Below are 27386 nucleotides of genomic sequence, written 5' to 3' on the forward strand. Positions count from 1 at the left end.
TAACTATGACACATTCCTTTCCATATCATATAAATATCTAAATACATATTTGACTGTCAATGCGCGACTACTCCATGAGGTTGGTAACCAACTGCACTAGTCAAACATTAATTTTATCTTTTGGACAGAAATATAAACAAATTGGAAGCTAAATAATACCATTTAATGATATATCATATGTCATATCTTCAATGATAATACTCGCTATGATGTTAATATACGAGTATTTTGGAAAGTTTGCTATGAGGATAAGACATACAAGTACACCAATAATATTGCTGTGAGATAAAATTGATATTTTTTTAAGGAAAAGAACATTATCTTACAGAGAAATAAGTGAATAAATTGCAAAATAAATTTTCCATTGATCGTTAGTTGTTAATTTTGATCAACTGACGAATCTTCTTCATTCCTCTCCTTCAATCGACTCCTTCAGCTTCCTACAAACAAAAATCAGTGTGTGTTAATTAAGACTATTTCATGTGAAGCTTGAAACATATTAGGACCAATCATCGTTACCTCTAGGTATTTTAAATTTTGTAAAATTATTGTTCAAAATAATCTTTTGTATTTATAAATAATTGTGTCTTTTCAAATATAAACATTTAGTTAAATACGCAAGTGTAAACCATAAACATAGGCTGTAAAAACACATTTATAACATTCTTTGATCTTTACCAATTGCTGTATGATGACAACATTTTGACCGTTGTACCGTGGATTGCTTTAAGCTTTTGTTTCAAAAGTGTGTTGTAAACACAGGTGTATATGTGGCCTCTCTACACAGTGTTCTTTCAAATATCACTAGCTAATAACCATAGGCCTTATAAAGATCCTTCATTTTGTTCAGATTTTTTATGATTAATGTGTTTTTACTCACGGAAGCAGCTGTTGTCTAATTAATTATTGCATTATTATTTGTGCTCGTAAGTCACTTACATGCATATACATATGTTCATTGTTAACCCGTATTCCCTTACCTGTACTTGTTGTTCGGGTCGTACTTAGACTCTAGCTCCTTAAACATGTCCGGCTTGTTCTTGTAGATGTACTTGAGAACTCTCTCGGAGTTGGCTCTCTGCTTCTCTGAGCACTTGGCACAATTATTCTCCAGTGACTCGGGCAGGTTCTCTGTGAACCGAGTAAATCATAATTGAGCTAAGTGTTTGAGTATAATTTGTATTTTAATCAATTTTAAGACACCACATAAGTGGACCATTTAATGATTTCTCTATACCTTTCCTCTGTGATTCAATCAATTTATTCAAATTTTACCCAACGGTTCAAAGTTGTTGTTAAATTCTCATAAAAAAGTTCATTATAATAAGAATAAATGTTTGTGATTTCTTTTATTACATATACCTCTATTTGAAAATCATAAAACATTTATTATTTACCTCTTAGTAAGAATATTGATAAATGACAATAAATTATTACTAAAACCCTTATTGACGTGCATTATTATTAACACGGTTTTAATCGAGTTTTACTCAAACAGGTTTAAAAAATAATTACTGATTAATGCCAACTGTATTTATACACATAATGGAATATTTCTATTTTTTTTAACTTTTTATGTTTAGAGGATAAAAATTGTAAGTTTAATCAAAATCTCGTAAAGTATCACACAAATATACATTTTAAAGTATAATATACAATGGGGAATTTTAAAATATGGACTAATGCTATGTCGGAAGTTTTATATTGTGTTAGGATTAAATGTTATTCATACATCCAGGAAAGTATTAACACTTTTTATATCGTCTTAAAAATCTGTTAATAAACATCATTTTAGAACAATTTAGTCGAGTTTTTTTTTAATACAGTACTTAAAATTAGTTTATTATAATAACATTTCTCTTCAAACGATGAAGTCAATAATCCATCTACTAAATCCTAACACATTTTTTTAAATTTAATAAAGTTTTTTTCTTTTTCCTACTATTTACTGTTTCCAAAATTGAAATATATTAAACTAAAATCATTATAAATATTCTATGAATATTTTAAATGGAAAAGTTTGCCTGTTTGTGAGTTAGTCTAATATTCCATCAGGTGGAAACTATTGGACAAGGTGAGACGAAGGTTTGCAATGACAGAGATGCAACTACAGATAACAAATTCAGACAACTGACATGTAATAATTATAATGTTTAGTTCAGAAAACCTTAATCTTTTGAAGTAGCACATTAGTATTACTCAGGTGTTTTAACATGTTTTATCCAACACCTTGGACGTGTTAAAACATTTGGGACGTATTTCTTTTGTATATTTATACTAATTAACCTTCTTGTTATTTTCATTGATGAAAGGTTGAGCTGTGCATTATTTAGCTTTGAAAAGAGCTGCAGTTAATGAAGCCTGACTAAAATTGAAAAATTCTGATGGGACATATCCATTTTATTATTATTAATTTATTTTATTATTTTATTATTTTTATTATTACATTATTAATTATTATTTTATTGTATTGTTACGCTATATAATTCTATGACTCTTTGGAATCTAATGACTTTAAATTTATGTAATGGTATACAGTATATTTTTTCAAATTAAAAATATATAGTTGCAGAATTTTTAAACGTGTCTCAGTGCCACCTATACACCTTAATAGGGAGCCTTAGCTTAGAAACACAAAATAAATTAGGGATGTGTAACTATATAATACAGCATATATAAAGAACCACTTTTATTCTTCCTGTTTCTGAGTTCCCGTGTGAACCTCATGTATACCGGCAAGTAAGTAAAATTGTATTATATTGCAACATGCTACTATGAAATACAAATATACATTACACATCTATAGTAGATACATATTTCTCTACTTACTTTTGAGCTCGTTTCCATCAGCAGTGCAGGGTCCCTTGTCCATCAAACAGTTGAAGTAGTTCTTGAGCAGGCGGTCGTTCTGTAGGATGCTGTCAATGTCCACATTGTCAAACTTGGTCGTGTAGCCGTCCTCTGCCGCCGCCAGCGCCACTATCGCTAACAATACAACTGCGTACATACTGGTGCTGGTGTGTTTGTGTTCTGTAGCTACCAGCAGTAGTAGTCAGCTGTTATATACCTCCAGCTGGTGCAACTCGGCCTTGCGTGATTAGCACTCGAGCAGATGGATGTGAGAAAATAGCCGAAGACTCCGGAGTTATGGATGGTTGCACAGTGTGACGCACGAACTTGGATTTTCCTGATATATCTACGAAAACCAAGTGATGTGATTGTCAAATTAAATGTTGTATTAGGCGTTACCATTTAATTTACGTGTAATATAAACATAGTTTTGATTTAGGTTGTACAGACGCTTGTATCCGGTTGTGGTACAGCTTTTGATAGTGTGAAATTCAATTGTTGGTTCAGGAACATATATTTAGAAGTCCAAAAATCGGGTTTTTTACCTAAGACTGGTCTTCCATAAATAAAGAACATCTACTTACAGGATGTTTGCTAGTCATGGTCAAAGTTTTAGTTTTAAGTACCTACTATTATGAAAGCAAACTTCGATAAGGATATACAATTTAAATAGTTAAATCTCACACAGCCATCCTAAAACAGTTAAATCCTAAAACAGCCATCATTATATTTTTCTAAATTTCTTGACAATGCCCATTCAATAGTTATTTCCTACAGTCACATGGCAAAGTGGCCTTCCTTGTATTGATTATAAGCACAGAAATTTGCTAATTGCTGCATCTACTTACTTTTGCCGCACAGTTTTTTTTCTTTTTTGCCGCTCACCAGTATTCCATCCAAATAACACATAACTGCGTGCTTTTATTAGGCACGTAATACATGTACGCTTGAAAATAAGCTGGCAACACTTAAAGATATTACGACTACGATCAGCTGGTGCAGCGTTTACCATTTCGTTCAATGTTTGGATTTAACCTAACCTAAATACGTGTTGTACAGTGTTTGAAAGACTAATTATTTATATGCTTTATAGTAACTGTTTGATATTTTAATAATGTAAGTAACATTTAAATGTAGTAACTCCATTTTTCTTTATTTAATCACAATTCTATTATGTAACTGAATCATCTTATAAACAATAACTAATGAACAGAACATACAACATAGGCTATGTAAATTAACAATTATAGTATAAGTCAGTACATTTGGAATGGACACATCAGTAACTGTAGGAAATATATAACGTGTAACGTGAGTGCAAACTGCCTTTGCTGCACTCGAGAACCTTTATATTTCTCTCGTGTGCAGCAAAGTGCCACTTCACCCACTAGTTACACAAATAACTATTGTGTAACTAGTTTGCGAAGTAGTCATAGTATCTTTAAGGGTTGCCAACTTATTTTCAAGCGCACGCGTATTACGTTCGTAATAAAAGCACACTGTTTTGTGTTGTTTGGTTGGAATACTGGAGTGTGGCAAAAGAAAATGAGTGCGGTAAAAGGAATTAAATGCATCAATTAGCTACTTGGCATGTTATAATCAGTGCAAGGAAGTCCACTTTGTTAGGTAACTGTAGGAAAAATCTCATTTTTCAACTTTTAGCTAACATAAATTATATTTTCAATGTCTTTTTCGATTCTGTATTAAATATTCTATCGGGAAAAGTATAGTTTTAGGGTCGGATCAGTGGCGTCATTTCACCCAATCCTTGGGGGGGGGCAAACACTGGGGGGGGGGTCCGGCAAACTCCTCCCCCGGAAAATTTAGCAGTTTTGAAACAAAAAAATTTTAGTTGTCAAAAGCACTTTGAATAAAAACAAAATTATCAGTAACATTTATTTAAATTTTGGCAGAAAATTAGTGAAACTAACAATTATTGACAACAGATAGAAACATATAAATGTGTTGGTAAGTTGGTCATCTAAGAAACATGATCAATAGTTCCATGGTGTATTAATATTATTTTTTGTTATTATAATTATGACCAAATTCTCTTGTACAACATTTAGACCTATAGCAATGAATACGGTTATATTCATAGCTTATAGTTTATAACAGTTTAATTTGGGTTTTAAATAAAAGACAGGTTTTTAAGTACTTAAAAGCAAATCATTATATATTATCAATATAATATTATATTATCAATAAAATAATTTGACACAATTAATTTGAATATGCTACTGAGACACTAAAAAATTATATTTTTGTTTCAAATTACTGTAGAAGAATAGGCAGATTTTTGTCTGCCGTGGTTTTTAGGATTTGCCAGGAGAAAATATTTGTATATTAGCTAGTACAACATTTTTTTCTCTAGCCTAGGAACCAGGGGGGCAAATACCCCCCTGCCCCCCCCAAAATGACGCCCCTGGGTCGAATATATTTAAAACCAGGTAAATTTGACTTTAATAAAATGTTATGAAAAATCTATAAAAAGAGCTCCATTAATTATGATTTTTTTCCCTATAGGTCTTGTTAAAAATTATTAGATGATATAAAAATCTTCTCTGCATTTTAATCTAGTGATGAAAGCATGTGATATCCTATGAGAAGCCATATTAAGTTAAACTACTTTTAATTAATTTTTCATCGAACGCCATTATTTACCAGAACGCCACGCCGTTACTGAAAGTAGTTTTCCCGAGGTAGTTGTATATTTAAGTATGCCTCGAGTGAACTTGTAAAACCTAATAATCTAGTACAGCTTAAATTAGTTGAAGTGTATTTAATAATGCATGAAAATAGAGTGTTTTACAAAAATAAGTTATTGGCAATGAAATAAATATTGCACATGTTTGAAATTTTAATAATTTTACAGATAATTTTAAAATATACTGGTTGGAAAGACATAAAAATCTTACAGAAGCTACATTAAAAAATTAGACAATGTCAAGATTAAAATAAAATCTAAAATTGCTTTTTCTGCGAGGAGGAGTGAGATATAACTATCAGAATTGCGTATTAACATCGCGTTTTGCGTGCATAATAATACCATTAAATCTTTGGCACTGACTACCTAACACCCTGTATTTACATTCTTACGAGTGATTGCTATTTTTTTATTGCCAATCGTACAGAAACTTTGATATGGTTATCGTCACTCTGTGTTTAAAATTTAAATTATTAATATTCATGACTTAAACATTTAAACTGTTAGTAAATAACCAATCCATAATTAGTTGTTAAAATTCGTTGTCAATATTGTGTTTAGCAACTGCAAAGAAGTATATATATACCAGATGGATTATTTGTCCTTAAATTCAATTATATTATTTTTACCATAAATGTATACCAATTGATAAAGGTATATGTACTGTAGTACTAGGGGACCGAGCCTTGGCCCGGTTTAGTTCATTTATATTGTAAAAGCAATGTAAAGGAAACTCTCGATTTATTTATTACTGTACTAATTTTGTTTTTTATTGTTAAAGTTTCAGTATAATTTTTAATGAAGGCAATTTAAACCTGGCAATCCACAACACATTAATTTATTTTACATTCGATGGTAAAGATCACTTGTTTATAATAGCCTATACTTGCATAAACATTGTTTTGACAGTTTGTTTAAATTAAAACAGCTAATTGAAATTTTGTGTTTAAATTTTTATTTACATAAAATAAATATAATATTATTAAATATTTATTTCCATCTTAAACCAAAATTTACAAAATTGCCTCAGTTCTTCGGGGATTAGGTTTTGGTAGGAGAGAGCAAAGTAAAATACAGTAATCACTATTTGATTGGAACTATTTTCACCTATATCGAATCGAGTAATCTTCAGTGTAATCTTTGCTCAATAGTAACAACTGATGTTTTTCCCCTTGTACTGTACTTTGTAATGTGCTAGTGTACTGTGGATGGCTTGTTATAAACACATGTTACAAGTCTTAAACACTTTAATCACAATTAACACACCCAAATTAACAAGATAGCCTCAATGGGGGAATGGTTCAATCATCATATAGGATTTTCAGGTGAAGAATGCTGAAATACATGTACTGTTAACGTACTTGACGGTCGATAGCAGATTGTAAAATAATATCGAATAGTACTTTAGTTCGACATGTAGTCATACGTCATTTAGAATCATACAACTTGGTAATTCCCAATTTTCACAACATATTTTAATGATGCTTTTTATTTTATAAATAACTTTATATACAGACACCTAAAAAATCTGTACATTTTCCAAACTAAAGACGACACTTGATTTAGCTTCCCTAGACTGAGATATAAGTATTTACATGAAAAGCTATTAGGACATGTAAATATTGCACAATTAGATGTTATTAATGCCATATGCAAATATCGTGTTTCTCAACAAAAGCCCTTTTTATAAATGAAGTTCGATTGGCTTAACGTTAAAGGACAATTATGTATTATGTTTTTCATTGCTGCAAGGAGATGACAATTTAATCTATGATTGTACCTGTTATAACTTGTTACCTTCGATAATCAAACTATTCCGTCAGATTACACTTTCAAATCGTATCATTATTCTCTGTGTAAGTTTAATGCAATTATTTCACTAACGAGCTGTGGTGGTGCCTTTAAACCAGAAGGTGCCAATTCGTTTCCGGATAAGGATTGTTTCAGCAGCAATCTGTATTCATCAGTAGACCATTATTACATTTTTTGACAACCTGTTGTTGTCAGGTATAAAGTATAATCGAAAACATATAGGTCAGTTCATTTATAAAAACATAAAGTAATGAATTGAACGACGTACAATTTATTTTTAGAACATTTAAGATTGTGGGTCATTGCAATTGTAATAATATTCCAATACACATAATCGTGATAGAATTCCTGTCATCATAAAGTAAATTACCAGCATTGCTAGATGCCTATTGTAGCGTGTTAGCTGGTGTGTACAGACGGAAACTATTATTTCACAATTATTTATATTTCCTCATGTAGTAATTTACCTTGACGATCATTCATACTCATGAACATTAATAAAGGAAACGCTCAGCAATTATAAATCGCTTGTTAGGTTAAGTTAATCAATTAGCCAGAATTAGACAACAAGATAGGGGCCCTTAAGGGTCTTTGGAGCTAGTGTATGTATCTAGTTATTACATCGATACAAGCCAATGTCGACCAACTGAACTATCCGCTGTAGGCCTACTTCGGTTAGGCCATTATTATAATAAGGTATCTTAAGTAATTTTTCTCCCATAAAAAAGTGTGTTTATTTTGTTTTGCGTCTATTTTGACAGTTTAACATCCACTTGCAGCTTATATTTTTCCCTAATAATTTTTAGTGAATAATTTTTTAAAAGCCGTGTTTTTCAATTTGTTACACGTAACACGCACAAACATTTTGCAGATGGAAGAATGGACTGAAGAACAGTAATGGTGTGATCGGTGAGAATGGACGGACATCACTATAGATGACACTAAAACAACGGACATAAACATTTTACAGCTATCAATAAAATCCTCTGGCGCGCGTAAAATGGAAAGATCTGTCATATTTTACCTGAGGAGGAAACTATCTAATTTGATATCGGAACAGTTGATTGTAAAACTGTTTTAGCTACATAAATATTTTATTCCCGTTTAAAAAACGTCGACACGTTATGAGACTTATGAATAACTTTTTATTTTACAAAACGATGTTGCGTGTTTACAATACTTATGTATATAAATGTAATATCACTGTCCTGGTAAGTAGAAGTTAGCTAATCTAGGAAGTTAAATATTTACAGCCCACAACATTTCGTGGATTTTTGAGTAATTGTTGCAGTATTGTTTTAGTTACTCATTGCTTATTCTATTAGACTTCCTTCAAAAAATTATTAAAATTTACCCAACACTCTTGCTAGGTTATAATTATTTAAAATTAATGTTTGAATAATTTTTAACAGGCTCTGTAGTAAAAATGTAAATGATTATTGTTAAAAAATACACACATAACTAACGGTGTAACTTATCCCTTTTAAAGTATGACTACGAATTTATTGATGTGAACAATACGTTTCACCAGATTAATTTGTATATATTTTTAATAAAGTTACTATCAGTTACCCGGCACGCGTTGCTGCGCTGACAACTATTATTTTAAATGGTAATTTGTTCTTTACTATAAATAATACAAATTTATACCAAAAACAAAAATAGAATATTTATTTTATTAATTGTCAGTGCATAAACAATGTTTATTTTTTCATTAGGTGTATAAATATACACATATTAGGCGTACCTACTACCACGTGACCACGCAACATACAGCTGTCCGTGTGAAAAACATGCATTTTCTGAATTTAAACCAGCGATAGTCAGGGATTGCCCTTGTGCCTTATTATATAATGGTGATTATGAAAGCAAGACGCAAAGGAAATTGTAGTCGCTTGAATTCAAAGGGTATTCATGAAATAATCTGTATTCTTGGAATTAAAACTATTTCCCCTTTAAACTTACCACTGATGATTGTTGCTTTAATCACGTTTGGTGTTATCTTTTTATCGTCAGTCTGGTTCCGCTGCACATCTTGGGTAGATTTAAGTTTCGCATTAGTATAATTGGAGTTCCTTCTTTTAATGACAGTAATGTGGTGGGTTAATGACAAATTGTGAGGCATTTGAATACCTGAGATAGCACGCACGATTACAATTAACTTAATAATTTATGTTAGATTATGTGGGTATAGAACAAAAGATAAAAATATTAAGGCTTTGGCCATCCGTTTATAGTGTATAATACTTTGATAAAGGTTTTTACTTGTTATGTTTACGTATTTAATAGTGGAGATTTAAACGTTGTTGAGTGCACAGGTGTGCTGTCATTGGAGTTTAATATATTTGGACTTATCCAAAAGTAAAATAGTTTTCTGTGCTGCATTCTGTAAAAACAGTGTGGCACTATTTAAAATCATGATTAATACCATTGACTATATACCATAATTATATCCAGTTATGGTATATAGTCAATGCTAATACAGAATTTTATGATTATTCAAACCTGCAAAACAGTTGGTGAAGGTAAACATCTGCTTTTAGCGAATTTCCCTATAGGGAAGTAGCTATTACCGTAGGTGGCACGGTAAGACCCAGACCCGGGACCGATTTACTTTTTCATTTTGATGTCCCCAAAGGCCAAAAACACCATTCGTTCAAATTTTTATATATGTATATATATATATATATATATATATATATATATATATATATATATATATATATATAGACTTTTATATATATATATATATATACGTCCGTGAACGCGATAACTTGAGTAATTTTTGTCCGATTTTGATGAAATTTGGTTTAAAGGTGTAAAGCAGGATAAACTTGAATGATTTCGCGAACCAGCACGATCGGACCATGGGAACGGGGCTTTCCGGGGGTTTTATGGGGTAAAAATTGGGTTTTCTCACTTTTGACCCTCAAAACACAAAATTTCCCGATTTCTCTTTAGACCTTTTTAAAGAGCTTACAAAATAAATAATTTAGTATATAAAAGTATTTTTGTTTGATTATTAGTAACGGAGAAAATTAAAAAAATTGTAAATTTAAAATTCCCATGTTATTCTTATGGAGAATATTGTCAAATGTAGTTTGCTTGTTTATGGATATATTTTGATCAAACTTGGCAAATTTATTTATTTTGTACTAAGCTATCAATATTTTACTCAAAAACACACTTTATTAGTTTCCTTGTAGCAGCAAACCTAGGTACTCGTTAAACCTAATGTTATTAAAATATATTTAACTGAAAATCAATTCAGACAAATGGAAATTCGCTTAGTCAGCAGGTTTGCTGCGGCGGGGGTATTAAATTATATTTATTTGTAAACATTGTAGTTCCAAAAGTCTGACATTGGACTCCATAAAACCCTCTAGGGCGGAGCCCTTTAGACGGATCTGTACCAAACTTCACACAAACCATCCTTGAATAATGTTTAATAATGCCTGAAAGTTTCATTACAATTTGTCAGGTAGTTTCAGAGTCCATAGGGTATATACATACAGTACATACATACATACTTCCTCTTTTATAGATATAGATGTAAACCGAGGTAGATTTCCTTAAAGACATTTAGACTATAAGACTCAACGCTACATTACGGTTCTACTTTGGTGTTTAAAGTCAGCAAACCTTGTAAAGATGTAATCCTCATGCAAATTTAAAATCCAATCTAAACTTTGTTAGGAATGGAAGTTTGAATAAAGAAAGTAATTTAGTGATTTAGTGACTTGACAAGGTATGCAAGTTTGTGTTTCTAGGTTGTCAAATTGAAACACAACTTCTTTATGACAGTTGACTTTTGAACTTTACTTTTTCCATACATTCGGTTCTTTGTTCCATTTTATACTTTTTCCCAAAGAAAGGGACATTCCTGATGTGAAGTCACTTCTGATCTGAGGGCCCATGGCTCAAATCCTGTCAGCCAATGAATATAACAAAATGACAATGACAACTAAAAAACATAAAAAATATTACCGAAGTAAATAAAATAATAACATACAAATTATTCTTTATTGAGGCGAACAAATTACTACTTATAACAGGCATGTATAGAACAATTAACCTCTAACAAGAAAAGTGTCTTTAAGAAAAGTACAATAGATTTAGCTAGTCTAAGTAATAGAATTGTTTAATGGGACTATATTGTATGAAGTAAATGCTGAACAGAAAGACGTGAATTCAAATTCTTCATTTTGGAGAGTGTTAAACTGAATCAGTACTACTTCGTAGGTGGCTATAGTGCCTACGACCTGAAATCATACGGATAAAATGTAAATAACTGGCAATGTAAATAAATGTAATTTTACCAAACACACTGAGGTTTCATTACTTCTTCTCTGCGAAGTGGGATACAATGTTGAGCTTGCTGTCCACAAGAAAATGTTTAGATTTAATTCTATGAAATGTTTTGACTTGATTTAGAATTACAAATTTATTTTGAGATCCTGTAAATGTAACAAAGGAAAGATACTTGCTGTTAACGAATTCCCAATTCTTTAGTTTAAATTATTGTACAAAAATGACCAAGCCAAAACCCACCGTAATTATAAAGGAACGAGTGATTGAGAAGAATCTGCATCCTGTAAGACAAATATCATCTGCCAGAATCTCCATTTGGAATCGCAAGACCTGAAACAAAGTTATTGTTAGAATTATGTAAATTAGTTTCATTAGGTTAATGAAACAAAATATTAAATGAATCAGCTTAAAACTAATCAAATGTTCAACAAGACGGCCAGATATACTCAATGGTATGTAGTTAGTAGTTACACGGTTAAATAACAAAGCCAGAATCAGTACTTACAACTAAGTTTCAAGCTTTATCCGAGCCATTTGATGATTTTCATATCTGAAGATTATATGCAAACCAACTGGTTCTTTATATAAGAAGGTTTCAACTGACTACAGTACTATAAGATCCCCGTGCGTAGAACGGGCACACAGCTAGTTACTTTTATTTCTGAATTTGCGTGTTTACAGATTATTCGAGATACATTCTAACAGTGTGATATAGTCTAGTGTAACAAGATACCAATGTTTTATCTATGATACCAGATAGTGAAATACAAGCTAGAATGACGTAGTGAGTGAGGGTATAAAATGATATATTTGTCAACTTACTTCGCCGCAGAAGGACTTGGAAGGGACGCTGTACAGTACCAAGAGTGGCTTCTTGCTGAGGTCGTTGATGTAGGACCCCAGCAGAGCTATGGAGAGTGTTCGAGACACGTTGTAGCAGAGGAAATACATTAGCTTCTTGTTGGTCAATGGGTTCCTCCTGGAAAACCAACACATGTCACGTAAAATAGTTTGTTTAATTATACACAAAGACACTTTATTACTTTATGACTTTGACAAATTACTTTATTTTATTTCAGTAGTATTTTATTAAAACAACCAAATCATTACTTATGTTAAAGTTTACCAATAGAGACAGATCAAATTTAGCCTTTTTTATGTTGTGATTCGTCTGAAAACCATTATATCCTGATAAAAAAATAAAATAAAGACACACCCACTAGTTTGAATAATTTAAATTACTGTTTAACGACGTGAGCTGTTGTGCATGGTCTTGTCGAACACTTTATGCTCAGTTCAAAAACAGTTAACATCAACATTCTGGCCAGTAATTGTCCCTACAATCCTGACAACCAATGACAGTAAATGTCATCCTAGGTGACATGTCCATTAAACGAACACATGAACACATTATGATCCACAGATCTCGTGTGTTCCTTACTTGGCCAAGTCTGTAAATTCGTGTCGTTTTCAAGGTTATATTTGTGTACTTTGCGTTTCATAGACAGTATTTCTTGACAAGCTCATCCACGTATAATAAAAAAAAGAAAGAATATTTATTTTGTCTACATCCTGAAGATGTTCCCGAGCGGCATGAAACACCTGTAGTTGTTTCTAACTACATCACGGATCGATTGAGGCAAAAGGTTACATAAACCATTTTATATTATAATCTTTCTGATTGTTTGGTAAATTTGTATGTTGCGTGACTGTATTTTTCACAAATTGCCACTCAATCGTAAGCTTTTGAGTGAGATTGAAGTAGCTGCGTAAGCTAAAATGTTACCATAAATATCCAATATTATTTATAGTGTGTGAATAATAAATAATACAAAATGAAAATGAACAAAATTCAATATCGCAGTTTCTTATTTCAGTTTTATTTTTTTATTGTTTGGATTTTTTTTATGATGAGGCAATCAATGCATAGGCTACTTATTATACTTCGTTTGAGACATGTTTAAGGTCGATTCACACATATCGGTTTCGTCACGTCACAGGTCAGTCACGTCAGAGCCAACAAAGATATTCTTTAATGGATTTTTTGTATTGCGTTATCTACACTCATCCGGCGCGGTTCCGACCCAGGTCCGTCAGTTGCTCTGCCGGCATCCGGCAGTCAATTTCAGATTTCTTTCAACGATATTTTTGGATCATTCAGACGCCTGACGGACGTACAAATACAGTGACGGAAGACTGAATGAAACCAAATGACTAACAGTTTGACTGAGAAATTTCAACTGAGACTGAACTGTGACTGGTCAATGATGGAACTGTGCCGGAACTGATAAGTTTGAATCGACCTTTATGTAACTGCTAATTCAGCTTATTTTATGACGGTACACAAATTTATTCATGGAATAACACTACAAGTAAAAAATTAAAATGCATTTATTTTTAAATAAACTGATTAAGATATTGTGAACAGAAGATGTAACACAAATTTTTGTGATCAATAGTACGTTTTTATTCAACCCCACGTTAGAACTATTGAAGCTGAGTGAAATCAAAAACAAACTTTGTGCAAAGTATTGAATAAAGTTTTTCTTCAATTTGGTGGTTTCAAAGAATATAAAACTTTATGATTCTTTAACATGACAAACGTTTTACGCACCTTTTATTACAGCATCAATAAAAGAAATATTTCTTTGATCATAAATATGTCTTCAAAATTCAATAGTAAATTTTCAAATTCAATAAATTATTATAAACTAAGAATAACATCCGTACCTATTTAGTTTGATTACATCATGCATTAATACACTTTATTGTAGGCCTATCTGAAAATACATTTTTCGTGTCTACATGTGGTGTTCAATATGATACGGTTTTATCATTGTTGTTTTGTATCATATATTCCTCTTAACACATGTCTAAAGTCAATTCTTAGTCAATTGGAGGTTTTTAATCACCTTACTTAACTCTCAAATAGGGGGGATGATTTTTGTTAGAATGAAAAATCTCGACTTTGGAGATTCCCTTCAATTTAAAAGTATACAAACGAAAGATTATATGAAATCACTAATGTTTCGTACATAACTTTTTATAGTGTACATTTTGTTCCATTACGCCATTCACATACCTTCACTCCAACCCCCTCAAAAACCCCATTTTGATAGTTGCGTCCTTGGAATTTGGCGATATGCCAACTTACTCGTATTAGAGCTAGAATTTTGAAATTTGGTAGGGGTGTTGGTCTTCGGCCCAAATTACCTCAAATATATTTAAGCGTGGTATAGTAATCACAACAAATGTTAAACTCAGAACTTACTTGAACACATGGAATAGAGAGTAACATACGAAGAAAATGTCAACGGCAAATGTAATGCATGTGTTTGGAGAAAGGAAGTCGTCAAGAGTCTTGGTGAGGCGAGACAAGGAGTTGTAGTGGAGGCGCATCTTGTACCAGAACTGCGCACTCATGTCCTACAAAGTACAGGGACAGTTACTGCTAATGATGGTGATCAACTATCTATTAATTGAGATAGGTTTGCCACATAAGTGCGTATTTTAACCCAAATATGAGTGAAGGATGAGATGGTGTGAGATGATCTGTGTAGCTTTGTTACTCACAATGATCAGTCAGGATCAGAATTATTATTAATTTATTTATTTATTAACAGTTATAATGCCTTTTAGCTTCCAATCGGCATTACGAATATCTAAACATAAAAACGTCACAAAGGCGATGTTATACTAAGGTGAACCATTATATACTAAATCCGAAATTAGTGATGAGCAGTCCACATAAGTATATTTACTTGAGATGATTAATTAAATTAAAAAAAAAATATTGTGATGGTAAAATGTTGTCCAGTAATTACACATTCAATACTATACTTTAAAAATGCAAAACTTACCTTGCCTTTAACACTTTCTACATGGTCTTGATACTGTTTGAAAAGCCTATAGAGTGAATAAGAAAGTACCAAAAATGTTAGTTCAGTAAACATCCAAATAAATCGGTAATAAATGTGGACGAAAAAAGCTATTGGTGCTGCCCACGATAAATAATTGACGGGGATGTGTAAGCTGTTGAACGAAGCTAGCAAAGTTACTTGAAGCTTAACGATGAAGTCTTCTGTACAAGGGGCGATGCGGTCGTACCACGCCATCTCTATACATGCAATCGTTCCTGGAAGAAAAACAACATTAAACAACATTAAAATTATATTTCATTTTGACTGCGGAGTACGCTGCACCAGTATGGAATGCATGGTCACATGCAAAAAAGGTTGACATTGCAGTCAATGGCATGGCTCGGATTGTAACTGGGTGTTTGAAACAAACCCCAGTACACAAACTCTATCCTATCATAGGGATCGCCCCTCCATCAATCCGACGTGATGTCGCTGCCAACGCAGAAAGGACTAAGCAAGAGACAGACCCTCGTCACCCATTACACGGCCACCAACCTGCAGACCGACGGCTTCGGTCCAGAAAGAGCTTTTTATCACGAACACGAGTCCTGGATGGATCACTCTCAAGCAATCGGGTGGCAAGGTGGGAGGCCACGTTGACTAACCCTCCCATACCAGCCAGGGAGGAGCTGGCTCCTGGTGGATGCCTTCATTACACGGTGTGGAAGACCCTAAATTGAATTAGAGTCGAGGTACCAAAATGCAAGACAAACATGCAGAAATGGGGTCTCTTACCAGACGAAGAAAACATCTTGTGCGCGTGTGGTGCTGTTCAGGATCCTGGCCATCTGCTGATCTGCCCATGCCTAGACCAGTCTTGCACATTAGATGATCTTTTACATGTGAATGACAAAGCCATTTCGGTAGCTAATTTTTGGAAAAGCGAAGTCTGATTTCCGGACACGGAAAGTAAGTAAGTAGGCTATATTTCATTGATTGCAACATGATAATATTTTGCTGAATTCTCAAACAAACTCGTCTTTATTATTTGTCAGTAAAATAAATGTAATCTTGTATACACCATTGGCATATCTTTAACGTCCCTTATTTCAATTCATAATTTTTGGAACACTAAACTTACCGAGAGTTGCGATTATGTTTATAGCGGTGATTATATTTAAATGTGTCTTGAGCTTAGAAATACTTCCTATAGTTTGCATTTCCTTTTCAACTCTAGTCCATTTCTTCAACAGAGCAGGAAACAGTGTCGCTTGTCTTAGAGTGAAAATTCCCCAGAACAGAGGTCCAAAAATTAACGCTGTAGAATCTGAAAAAAAATATTAAGTATTTTACTAAGTAAGCCTATATATACTTAATGTGTTTTAAAGTTTTATTTACCTAAACTACCTGTTGGTGCAACTGAACTGATGAAACTATTGATGCAGTATTGAAACCTTACTTGGGCTTGCCAGGAATACAAAACTGTTGTGCAATTGTTATGCAATGTTATCAACCATAATTCTATATTAAGATTATGCAATTTGTTTAGTAACAATATGCTCCACTACTTACCAATGGTTCCGACTTTGGAATGCCGGATTGCTGTGAACATCTTGTATACTATTGTAGATAGGAAAATCATGATAAAAATAGCAGTTACGGTCGTTTCTTTGCTTATCCATCTGAAACTAGTTACGTTTTATGTAAGTTAGCAAATAAAGTTTGTACAAGACTGTACTAACTAGACTGTTTGTAAGATTTGACTAAGGTTGTGTCTAGTCTACCGCCAGTCGATGCTGGGTTTAGTGTCTAGTTATACTAATAAAACAATATTTTGGTAACAATGCTTTGTTCCAAAAACGTCGAATTCTACGTATATGAAATATGTTGTTTTATAAAAAAAGACAAGTATTGGAAATTGTAGAATATAAAATAACTTAGATATTGAAAGATAAAAAAAATTATGTTTAGGAGTTAAGATAGGAATGGTCTGTGAACAAGCACTGTATTGACTGTCGTAGCAGAATTCCTAAGTTTGGCACGACTGTTTGAGTTTAACATTGGCTTTTAGACGTGTGATATCCGCTGCACTGTTCTTTGAAACCAACCCTCGTTCGTAGGAGTTGGTCATCCTTCCTAGTAAAAGATATAGGTGGTTGAACTGCCTCTGTACAGAATTGTATCTTTGGAAAACAGTGAAAATACAAAACCATGCCATTGTTAGCTAAGACCATGAAGGGGCTAAAGTTATATCAGATGTCAAGTCATTGGTGGGTGTTGTGTCTACCTGAGAAGCTGTGGGTTGTTTCCTAACAAGCCCTGGACAGGAAGGAGTCCACTCCAGTAGCCCAACAAACGGTAACTGTAGAGGGCATCGAACATCGAACACTTATCATTCCCATAACCACCTGCAAAAGAACACCAAATCAATTCATTGTCCTCATTATGTTCAAGAATAGTTTATAGATGATAAATTTGTTTTGTTAGTCCAGAAGTGACATGCATACTAGTAAGAACACAAACCACATTCACTAAAAGTGACTGTAACGACTGTAATAGTTTACCTAACTCATTATACAACAGCCTTTTATGCGTGCAAATTAATCCACTTCATCATAACAGGCGCAGAATTTGAAGTGTAGTATAAAATGAGGATGGATGTTTCCCGCCCTTGCTTAGTCTTAACTAGTTATTTAACAGGATTAAGTGAGTATAGAAAACTTAACCAAATTAAATCTGCACAGTACCTGTAGCACCCCGGTTACTTCTCTTGTCAACAGGGGGTGCCTTTTTGGCTGGTAAGGGTGGTTGCTGCCACAGATCTTTGTATATGCTGCTTCGGCTGTCAACAGTAAACTGACGACCGTCTCCTCTCCAAAAGTTCATCGAGGTAATTTCTTGACTATATGGATTAGAAATGTAGAATATATTCACACAAATAGTTTTTCTTTGCCAGACAGGTTCAGTATCTAGCAAAGAGACGTATTTATTTGCCAAGCTTATGTCATTCAGACTAAAACCATTTTATTAACGAAGTAAATAGAGTAAATAAGTCTTAAAATTGCATCTACATTCCAAAAAGACCATAAATACAAAGATTTACACTTTTCAACCTTGGTGCCATTTTTTTAAATAATATAATCAATATGTTTTAGGTATTTTATGGTCTTTTTGGAATTTGAATGCAATTTAAAGACTTATTTACTCTATGAATTTTCGCTGTAAACATACTCGTTTAGGAGCTACATGATGCAAAATGTATACCAGAAGTCCTTTTTCTTAGGCTGTATCAAACGAGTTGCTTTATGGAAAAAGTATCAAGAATAAACAAGTTTTTAGACTGCATTTTTCATCCGAAAACAGGCCCCCAAGACGGATCGTGTTATTATGGTTGTATCTTAAATTTGTGTATTTATCGTTGTTTTGTGTCGCTATGACGGATCGTGTTAGCATGATTGTAATTTAAATTTGTGCATTCATCGTTGTTTTGTGTAGCTATGATTTGTTTATTTGTTGTTTTTTATGCCTCCGACGCGACGACAACGAAACATAAACAGGAGGCGTAATCGTGATAACGACCGCAGCTACAGAAACAGAACAGTGTGGTGCGTAATAGGCTTAACTCATCACAGTCAGCACCTGACCCTGGACAAACTCAACTATGCACCCTTTAACACTACCCCAAAACGACTTTTCGTTCTCAATTAGTTCTCTATCACGACCTGTGTTGCCTGTACAGCGAGGCATTTTAAGAAGGAGAAAACCGGCCGGAATGCTTTAGGTTTATCAATAACGAAGATAAACATGGTCTGAGTTACAGTACACACCGGTAATCTTATTGAGTTGAGTCTTTTAAACACATTGTAAATATGACTGTTATTCGTTTTGAAATAATTCCTGTAATACTTTGCAATTGCTCGAATTCGAGCAACATGTACACTAGTTTACATTTAAATGTCAACGCAAAAGGTAAACATTGAGAATTTTCTCATGCTTCAATGGAGACCATATTTACTTTTGAAAGCCTAACCTCAAAACTTTGGACATCCAAGGGGCGTAGCTTGAGGGAACTCAAGGAAGTGAATGAGCCTATGATATTCCTAGATATTTAGACCATCTTTGTGCTTGATTTTGGCTGTATCGGTTTAGTATTTGAATCGTGACAGCTGCCCAGACACACACCACCTCAATTTTAAACAATGGCTTTTTGTCTTTTTTACAATAATTTAAAACTTCTGATGCACTCCATCATAACAGTTGGTTGAATGTTGTAAATAGACTTGAGAATAGACTCATTAACATAAATATTATGAAAAACTTTCTCGTAGCTCGTAATTACCTTGATTAACAATCAATCATTATAAGCCACCTTTATATTGTGTTTTAAAGTGAGAATAAGAACTGGTTAAGTGTATTATTTATGATGTGACTCAGTACTTACTGTATACGATTGAAACAGCAAGTGACAGCACCAACTAGGTTCAGTCTGTTGGCTGTGACGTCACTAAACTGGTCTGTCAATGCTGCTGACGTTTGACATCCTGATTATTTACTCTGCTGTCGTTGTTTTGCTTCTGTAATATGTCATCACCACAAAACTTGGTTATTTGTTCTCCATTTATTTTATCTTAAACATACAAATCAAGCGAAATTGATTTATATCTGTCATGGTACGACCTGGACCCGGGACCAATTTCATTTTATGTTTTGACGTCCCCAGAGACCAAAAATACAGTACTGTTATTTAATTAGAAAATAAATCTGATAGTTTCATTGTAATTTATAGGAGTATTTTAGTGAAAATCATACCAGGATAATATAAATTTGCTTGGCGTGCAGGTTTTTACAGTGGGATTTTTAATGTTAATTGATTAGCATGGTATAAATATATTTTCCAAATTTGATAAAAAATATATTCTTAAAGTTTAAAATATAGTTAAAGTTTAGTTTATCCTTAAAAGTGATATATCAGTTAACTTTTTTCCAAAAGAATATAATATTCATGTTTTGTGTAAAAGGGTTAAGATGTCGATTTGTACAGCGGAGATAGTTGTATGCAAATCTTTAAGGAAATGTTTGTGGAGAAGATTGTACTCCTATAATGAAGGAGATTGATCTTATAATAGTTTGATGAACGTTAAAACCCTATAAACGGGTTGGTTAACATCTTGAATGTTTTCTCTATACATAAAATACACGTTGTTTAATAAAATACATAAATGTTTATATTGTGAAAATTGTATTTGTTTGATTGGTTACAGCTAAGAGATTTTTAAAAAATCCTTGGTCAGCGCTGTACATGTTATTAATTGTATAGCAAGTAAATAAAACACGTCTAATAACACTATTGAAAAATATACAGTTTACATATATACTAATAAGTATAGACAAATACAGACAAGACGGTGAAATGTACATAAAAAAGATTAAACAAGAGGTGTTAGGAAAAATGGAAGATAATCAATGTATTTTAAAGAATGGGGATGTGATAACTGATGGAAGAATTTGTATATTTATAAAATTTAAAAATATAAATTATCTAATTATTTATTAACAAGTAAATTTAGACTCCAGTTTTGTACATAAAGAAACTTCTTACCCCGAAACTTCCGGTAGCGATAGGATATAAGTAGGGGCCCATCAAAGTTCTTGTCATTCACTTTTTGGGTCTGATTATGATTGAGTGTCTAATCGAAATCGATCACCACTTACCATCTTTTTATGTATTCACCGTATTGTGAGTTAACAGTATAAGTGTAAATAAGTGTTTCAAGAGTGTTATTATACGTGTTTTTATTTACTTACTGTAAGAAGTGTTCTAAGATTATCCTAAGATCACATCACTAGTCTATACAAAATAACTATTTTTTATGTTTATATATTTTTAGATAGACTGATGGTTTGGTGCACATCAGCTCGGGCCTAATGGTATCGTAATATGAACTGGTTTTTATACTGGTCTTACAAACACATTCATAAGGAATCCATTACTCACCTACTATTTGTCAGCAGCTTGGTGTTAATTTACAACACAATCTTACTTGAGATTTCATCGCTTAGTTTGTAAAGCGTCACTCAACCTCCGCGCCGCTGTCACTGTAGCAGACGTTTCATCTACACCTTCCTATGGTGTCTTTGCAAAGTACTATTAATTATTTGACGTTTGGTGAGTCCATTTTACTAAATCCACTACAAAGCGCACGCCAAACACCCAACTCCACGCCGAGGGACGAGACTCACAACAAAGCAATATTAACTCAGCCTAAAGCCTTTTTCGCGTGACAACATAGAAAATCATTTTGTGCTCCGGAAATCAACGATGTAACATATCCACATGCCCAGGACATGCATGGATACTTAGTTATTGATCTTTTGTTATGTTTTAGTTAATCTACCTGAACTGAGTTGACCACGATTTATCTATTACAATATTTACCTGCTGTCCAAGGTGTCGAAATGATACTTGAATAATGTCTGAATATGAAGCCTAATATTATTTCTGTAGTCTTTTAAACTAGCTCTCGCGCAACAACTGAAGCCACTTTATATACGGATGTCTTGTATATGCAAAGAATCTTCTTATGATACAAATATAAGTTCATTTGGATGACGCATCTTGTGAAACTCGATAGCTACCGGTAATAGCAAAATACTAACTTTATACAATGTGATTTAAATCTACCCGAAAACGCAAAATATGGATTTTTACCACCCATCCCGATATCCTAAACCATCTTAAAGTTTCCTAAAGTTTTCATTGACCAATTAATTTAAAACGCGTATTTTTATACAAATCTAAAGAATTATATGTACCAGACGAGCTCCAATGGTCAAAAACTCGACCAAAAATATGTAATGTACAGAATTCTCTATTTCCCCCCACACTGTAAATAAAACAAATTATTGGCTCTCTTATCAGCTAAAAATTTAAAATCAACCATAGAAACGTTGCTGGAATTCCTTCCATTTGTTTTGATTTTCTGTTTAAATTCGTTGTTATTTCGTCACCAGAATGGCAACCCATGTTAATTTTTAATTTCAATCAATTTTTTTCTTATTTTTAGCCTATTTCGAATTTCTAGGGGATTCTACACAACTACAGGAAAATATCTTTCCAACAATATGCGTAGATTTTCCCTGCGATGCACACGAACTGAGAAAAAAGGTTTTAAAGAAACAGGCTTGCCTAATAAGGGAGAATGGGTAATGCGATTCTCACCAAAATTGGCATTCAGGTGTGGAAAATAAGATAATAACAACTAGCTATTTAAAATTATACATTTTTAAAATTTTTTCTAAATATTTATAAAAATTTAAAATAGCTATTTGTTTTTGGGGAAAATTTATCTGTATGCTGGAATTCAAAAAAATGTGATATGTTAATTCGTTTGGGCTGTGAATTCGTACCTTTGTGAATTTGATACCTTGCGCAGGTCGGAGCACTACTCGTTGAGAGTTTGTACACTAACACAGGGGCTTTAGAATACTGTAACATCACGTAATTATTAACATCTTTTAACATTGAAAATTTACGTTTATCGTTGTATTCTAAAGCCCCGGTGTTAGTGTACACACTCTCAATGAATAGTGCTCCGACAGCTCAAGGCATCAAAGGTACGAATTCACAGCCCAAACGTGTTAACATATCTTTTTTTATTCCCAAAATACAGATAAATTTCCCCCAAAAACAAACAGCTATTTTAAAATATTTTTTTTTATAAAGGATCAAATTAAAAAAAATGTTTAATTTATAATTTTAAATAGCTAGTGATTATTGTCTTATTTTTCCACACCCGAATGCCAATTTTGGTGAGAATCACATTACCCATTCACCTTGTGAATTGGTACCAAAGATGAAAAATTTACTACTTTTAAACTCCATATCTCGCTAAGTATTCAAAATAAAAAAATGTTTCTTATATATTTGTAGCCTATCTAAAATTTTTAGTACAATTGAACAATAAAAAAAAATAAGACATAAAATTTTTGACCAAACACCCTTAATATCGTTTCTGGCACTTTAAGAAAAGTTTATTGTAAAATATTTACGAGTTGCGACATAATTATTAGATTATATGCTAATAGAAATACATAATAATACTACTTACAAGGCTTTTCTAGAATACCTTATACACATTCACAAACATTTAACGTTTGTCTTGTTTAAAATGTGCTTGAAAGAATCTTGTGGAAGCTCTTGTCGAGTTAAAAGCTGCAAAATCACATTATTGTTCAAGAGCTGTTTAATAAAAGTGGAAGGAGAGGTCAAGTAACAAAATATAAATGTTTTTAAAATGTAAGAGAAAGGTTTTTATGCAACTTACATTTTCAAAGTGATATACATTGACATTCAAATTTGTGTAGGACATTTAAATTTCATTCCACTACATTTTATAAGGATATGGAAATTAACAAAATTAAAATTATTAAAATTATTTTCTTTACGATCTTAAGAACAATAGAAAACGTTCGCTGACCCCTTATGGGAATAAAAAAAGAAAAGATAATCGCAAGATCTCAAGTTCAAGTCACGTTCTCAGGGGCGAAGACCTGGCTGATAACAAGCCAGGCATATATTGAATTTCTATCTCAAATGCATCGTCGAAGAGATTCTAACCGATGGGAACAATCGACGAGAAACAATATTGTTCCTAGCGTTTCCAAGAAATTATAAAATGCATAGAAAATAAATAACTTACGGTCAGCACCACGCCCTTGGGAGGCTGGTGGAGAAGCCAATGAGGACGCTGATCGAAGATATTTCACCGATGATTGGAGGGTAGGCGTTTCCCGAAGACATCGGGGGAAGAAAGTAGAATCGAAGGGGGGAAATGAGGTATTGGACAAGAAAAGTTTTCATCAGTCTTGGAGAGGTCTCAAGAAGTACCACATCGAAGAAGAACCCGTCGGGAGTCCCGGATCGAGTAGGGACAGTGACTTGACAGGATAGGCTGAAGCACCTGTTAAGATCCTGACCAGACTCAAGATCACGAGGACACAACAACCCCACGGCTATCTTCAAGACCAAAGGTCACCACCACACTACCACGCTACCAAGGGCCAAAGCAACCCGAAGAGGACGGCCCATAGGACGAGCGACCGACGACGAGAGGAAGGACTACGCTTGGATCAACCCTTGTGTCTCGAGCGAGCAACTCCGGAGTCTACGCCCGCACCAAAGGAACGCCCCGGGGAACCATTCAATCGTTGCCCAACTGCCTCGTCTTGTGGTATGACGAAAATCTTCACTCATTTGGTCATAGCGTGCACAACTTAAGTGTGAGGAAGAAACCCCTTCAAAGATAACAAAATATTATATAAATAATTAAACAAAATATATGTTTATAAATATAGTAAATAAAGTACAGTAACTTAAAACTCCAAATAAATACTTTAACTAACCCTTACTAAACAAAAAGGGGTTAAACTAATATAACAATCTAGGGCCATTTAAAAGTGTAAATAGAACAGAATTTTAGACTAATCCAAGTAATAAACCTATAAGTTAGGACATGAACAATGAACATAGATATACAGGGTGACAAAAAGTCTGGAAACGGCTTGATATCCTTCTAACTAAGTTCGTTGGAAAATTCAAACTTTTCACATCAACTCATATGTATGAAAACTACTTTTTGCAAGCATTATCATTTTTTTTACTATCACCAGGGGACGGCCCATGAGGAGTAGGTACATAATCTTCAATGTAAGCATAGATTGATATGCACATCATTTGAAAGGTCTGGTCAAGTGGGTTTCATTGCCGGAAACCGCGTCAAAAAAGGATCATCCGTTACAAAATGGCGGCAGTCCAAAGTTCTTGCGGAATATACCTGCACAGGCCTTAGTATTGGTAAATACTCATAGTGAACATTAGCCGGGAAATCTGAAACCCAGTTAAATTTGTTTTGAAGATTGAATAAACTGAGTCTATGAGCTAGTTGACTTACAATTTTAGCTCTCAATCTAATGTTTAATACGAGTATTTACCAATACTAAGGCCTGTGCAGGTATATTCCACAAGAACTTTGAACAGCCGCCATTTTGTAACTGATGAACCTTTTGAGACGCGGTTTCCGGCAATGAACTCCACTTGAATAACCATTTAAAATGATGTGCATATCAACCTATGCTTACATTAAAGATTATGTACCTACTCCTCATGGGTCGTCCCCTGGTAGAGATAAAAAAATGACAATTCTTGGAAAAGGTAGTTTTCATACATGTAAGTTGGTGTGAAAGGTTTGAATTTTCTAACGGATTTAGTTAAAAAGATATTAAGCCGTTTCCAGACTTTTTTGTCACCCTGTATATTGTAATGTGGATCATTTATAATGTTTGTAAATAATTGAAAATTTAGGGGTATAAACTCGTAAAATACGTAAACACGTATTTTAAATATTTGTTTGATTAAATATATCATAAGAAGGATGACCTTAATTGTATGTAAATATTGGTTTTGATTTAGGTTAGAATGTTTTAAGTGTTTACGAATTATATAACCAATAACATTTAAGTGTCAAGGGAAGTATTTCATTTCATATCATTTGTATAAAGAAACAGATTATAAAACCAAAACATAGGGTGTAAATATTCAAATATATTATTTCAATTTATTTGTCATTTTGCTATTCTTAATTATTATAATATCAATGTGTGACAATTCTCTTTATTTTATGTACTTATCAATGGTGTGCACATTATTTGGTTGGATTATTAAATCATAATATTATACTGCACTGGTGTTCACTTATTCCACGATCCTAGAGGTCCTCCATCTAGCGAGTACTCTGCCCTACCTACATTTCCCCCCCTTGAAGTAAATTTTGTTTGGTCAAAATTTTTCATACATTTCCTTTTAACTCTACAGATGAGTAGAGACCAGAGAGCTTTACAATTTCTTAGTAGAATATGATTTTAGCAGTTGGTTTTTCAATACCGTCAAGATTTACTGGGTCGTTTAACCTTGTTGTTCATTGCTGTTCATACAATATGATAGTCTGCTACAGTCCAGACATGGTGGTGTGCTCATTGATTTCCATACGATATGATAGTCTACTACATTCCAGACATGGGGGTGTGCTTATTGATGTTTATACGATATGATAGTCTGATAAAGTCCAGACACGGTGGTGTGCTCATTGATTGTCATACGACATGATAGTCTGCTACAGTCCAGACATGGTGGTGTGCTCATTGATTTCCATACGATATGATAGTCTACTACATTCCAGACATGGGGGTGTGCTTATTGATGTTTATACGATATGATAGTCTGATAAAGTCCAGACACGGTGGTGTGCTCATTGATTTTCATACGACATGATAGTCTGCTACAGTCCGACATGGTGGTGTGCTCATTGATTTTCATACGACATGATAGTCTGCTACAGTCCTGACATGGAGGTTAGTTCATTGATTGTGCACAATTTGCTTTTGCCAAGGACAGCTGTCAGTAACTCAGCCATGAGATGTTTCTTCCTAATTACAAGTTACGAGTCTTCACAAGTAATGAATCATTCTACAAACAATCTCCTTGTGTCTGTTATATAATACAATTTGTTTTATAATAAATTAACTGTAATTGTATGTTAATTGACACATTATTAGTATAGTTTTCTGTGTATAGTCAATGGTTTTATATAATACAGTACGTGTTTTGTTATTCTCCTCTGAAGACGTAAATAGTTTTAAACAGGGATTTTCATTACAATTAAATTTGTTATTTTAGTTATAAAGTTTTTAAAAATTTAATTTGTTTTTGTTTTTGTCAATTGCTTATCCAGCCAACCATGAAGTTTAGAATCGTACATTTGACCATTATATGATACATAAGTTAACACCAC

General features: G+C 33.2%; 2 protein-coding genes across 2 annotated transcripts; both read right to left on the minus strand.

Annotated features, from left to right (window-relative positions):
- Nucleotides 1-270: 270 nt before the first annotated feature.
- LOC128982776 (ejaculatory bulb-specific protein 3-like) lies at nt 271-3046 on the minus strand. Its single transcript, XM_054401745.1, has 3 exons — nt 2830-3046; nt 981-1131; nt 271-440 (listed from the first exon to the last, which is right to left on the minus strand). Exons 1-3 carry the CDS (start codon nt 3005-3007, stop codon nt 407-409), a joined length of 363 nt encoding a protein of 120 aa, XP_054257720.1. The 5' UTR covers nt 3008-3046; the 3' UTR covers nt 271-406.
- Nucleotides 3047-11493: 8447 nt separating this feature from the next.
- LOC129000029 (gustatory receptor for sugar taste 64e-like) lies at nt 11494-18426 on the minus strand. The gene is made up of 10 exons (XM_054426880.1): nt 18288-18426; nt 17828-17948; nt 17614-17723; nt 16682-16867; nt 16206-16271; nt 15541-15815; nt 14952-15106; nt 12503-12659; nt 11921-12010; nt 11494-11631 (listed from the first exon to the last, which is right to left on the minus strand). Exons 1-10 carry the CDS (start codon nt 18424-18426, stop codon nt 11494-11496), a joined length of 1437 nt encoding a protein of 478 aa, XP_054282855.1.
- Between the last annotated feature and the right edge of the window lie 8960 nt (nt 18427-27386).

Source organism: Macrosteles quadrilineatus, unplaced genomic scaffold, assembly GCF_028750875.1.
Source record: "Macrosteles quadrilineatus isolate MER2022 unplaced genomic scaffold, UCM_ALF_1.0 Scaffold_1__1_contigs__length_201487025, whole genome shotgun sequence".
Taxonomy (NCBI): Eukaryota; Metazoa; Arthropoda; class Insecta; order Hemiptera; family Cicadellidae; genus Macrosteles; species Macrosteles quadrilineatus.

Bases quoted from the DNA above. Each gene is read 5' to 3' on its own strand.
- LOC128982776 (XM_054401745.1), bottom strand. From the start codon at position 3,007: ATGTACGCAGTTGTATTGTTAGCGATAGTGGCGCTGGCGGCGGCAGAG. The intron at 1,132-2,829 runs GTAAGTAGAGAA...CTCGGTTCACAG, and splicing joins TGATGGAAACGAGCTCAAAA to AGAACCTGCCCGAGTCACTG. The intron at 441-980 runs GTAAGGGAATAC...TTTTGTTTGTAG, and splicing joins GACCCGAACAACAAGTACAG to GAAGCTGAAGGAGTCGATTG.
- LOC129000029 (XM_054426880.1), bottom strand. From the start codon at position 18,426: ATGAACTTTTGGAGAGGAGACGGTCGTCAGTTTACTGTTGACAGCCGA. The intron at 16,272-16,681 runs GTAAGTTTAGTG...AATTCAATTTAG, and splicing joins AAACATAATCGCAACTCTCG to GGTCTTCCACACCGTGTAAT. The intron at 12,011-12,502 runs GTAAGTTGACAA...ACTTTGTTTCAG, and splicing joins CCAAGTCCTTCTGCGGCGAA to GTCTTGCGATTCCAAATGGA.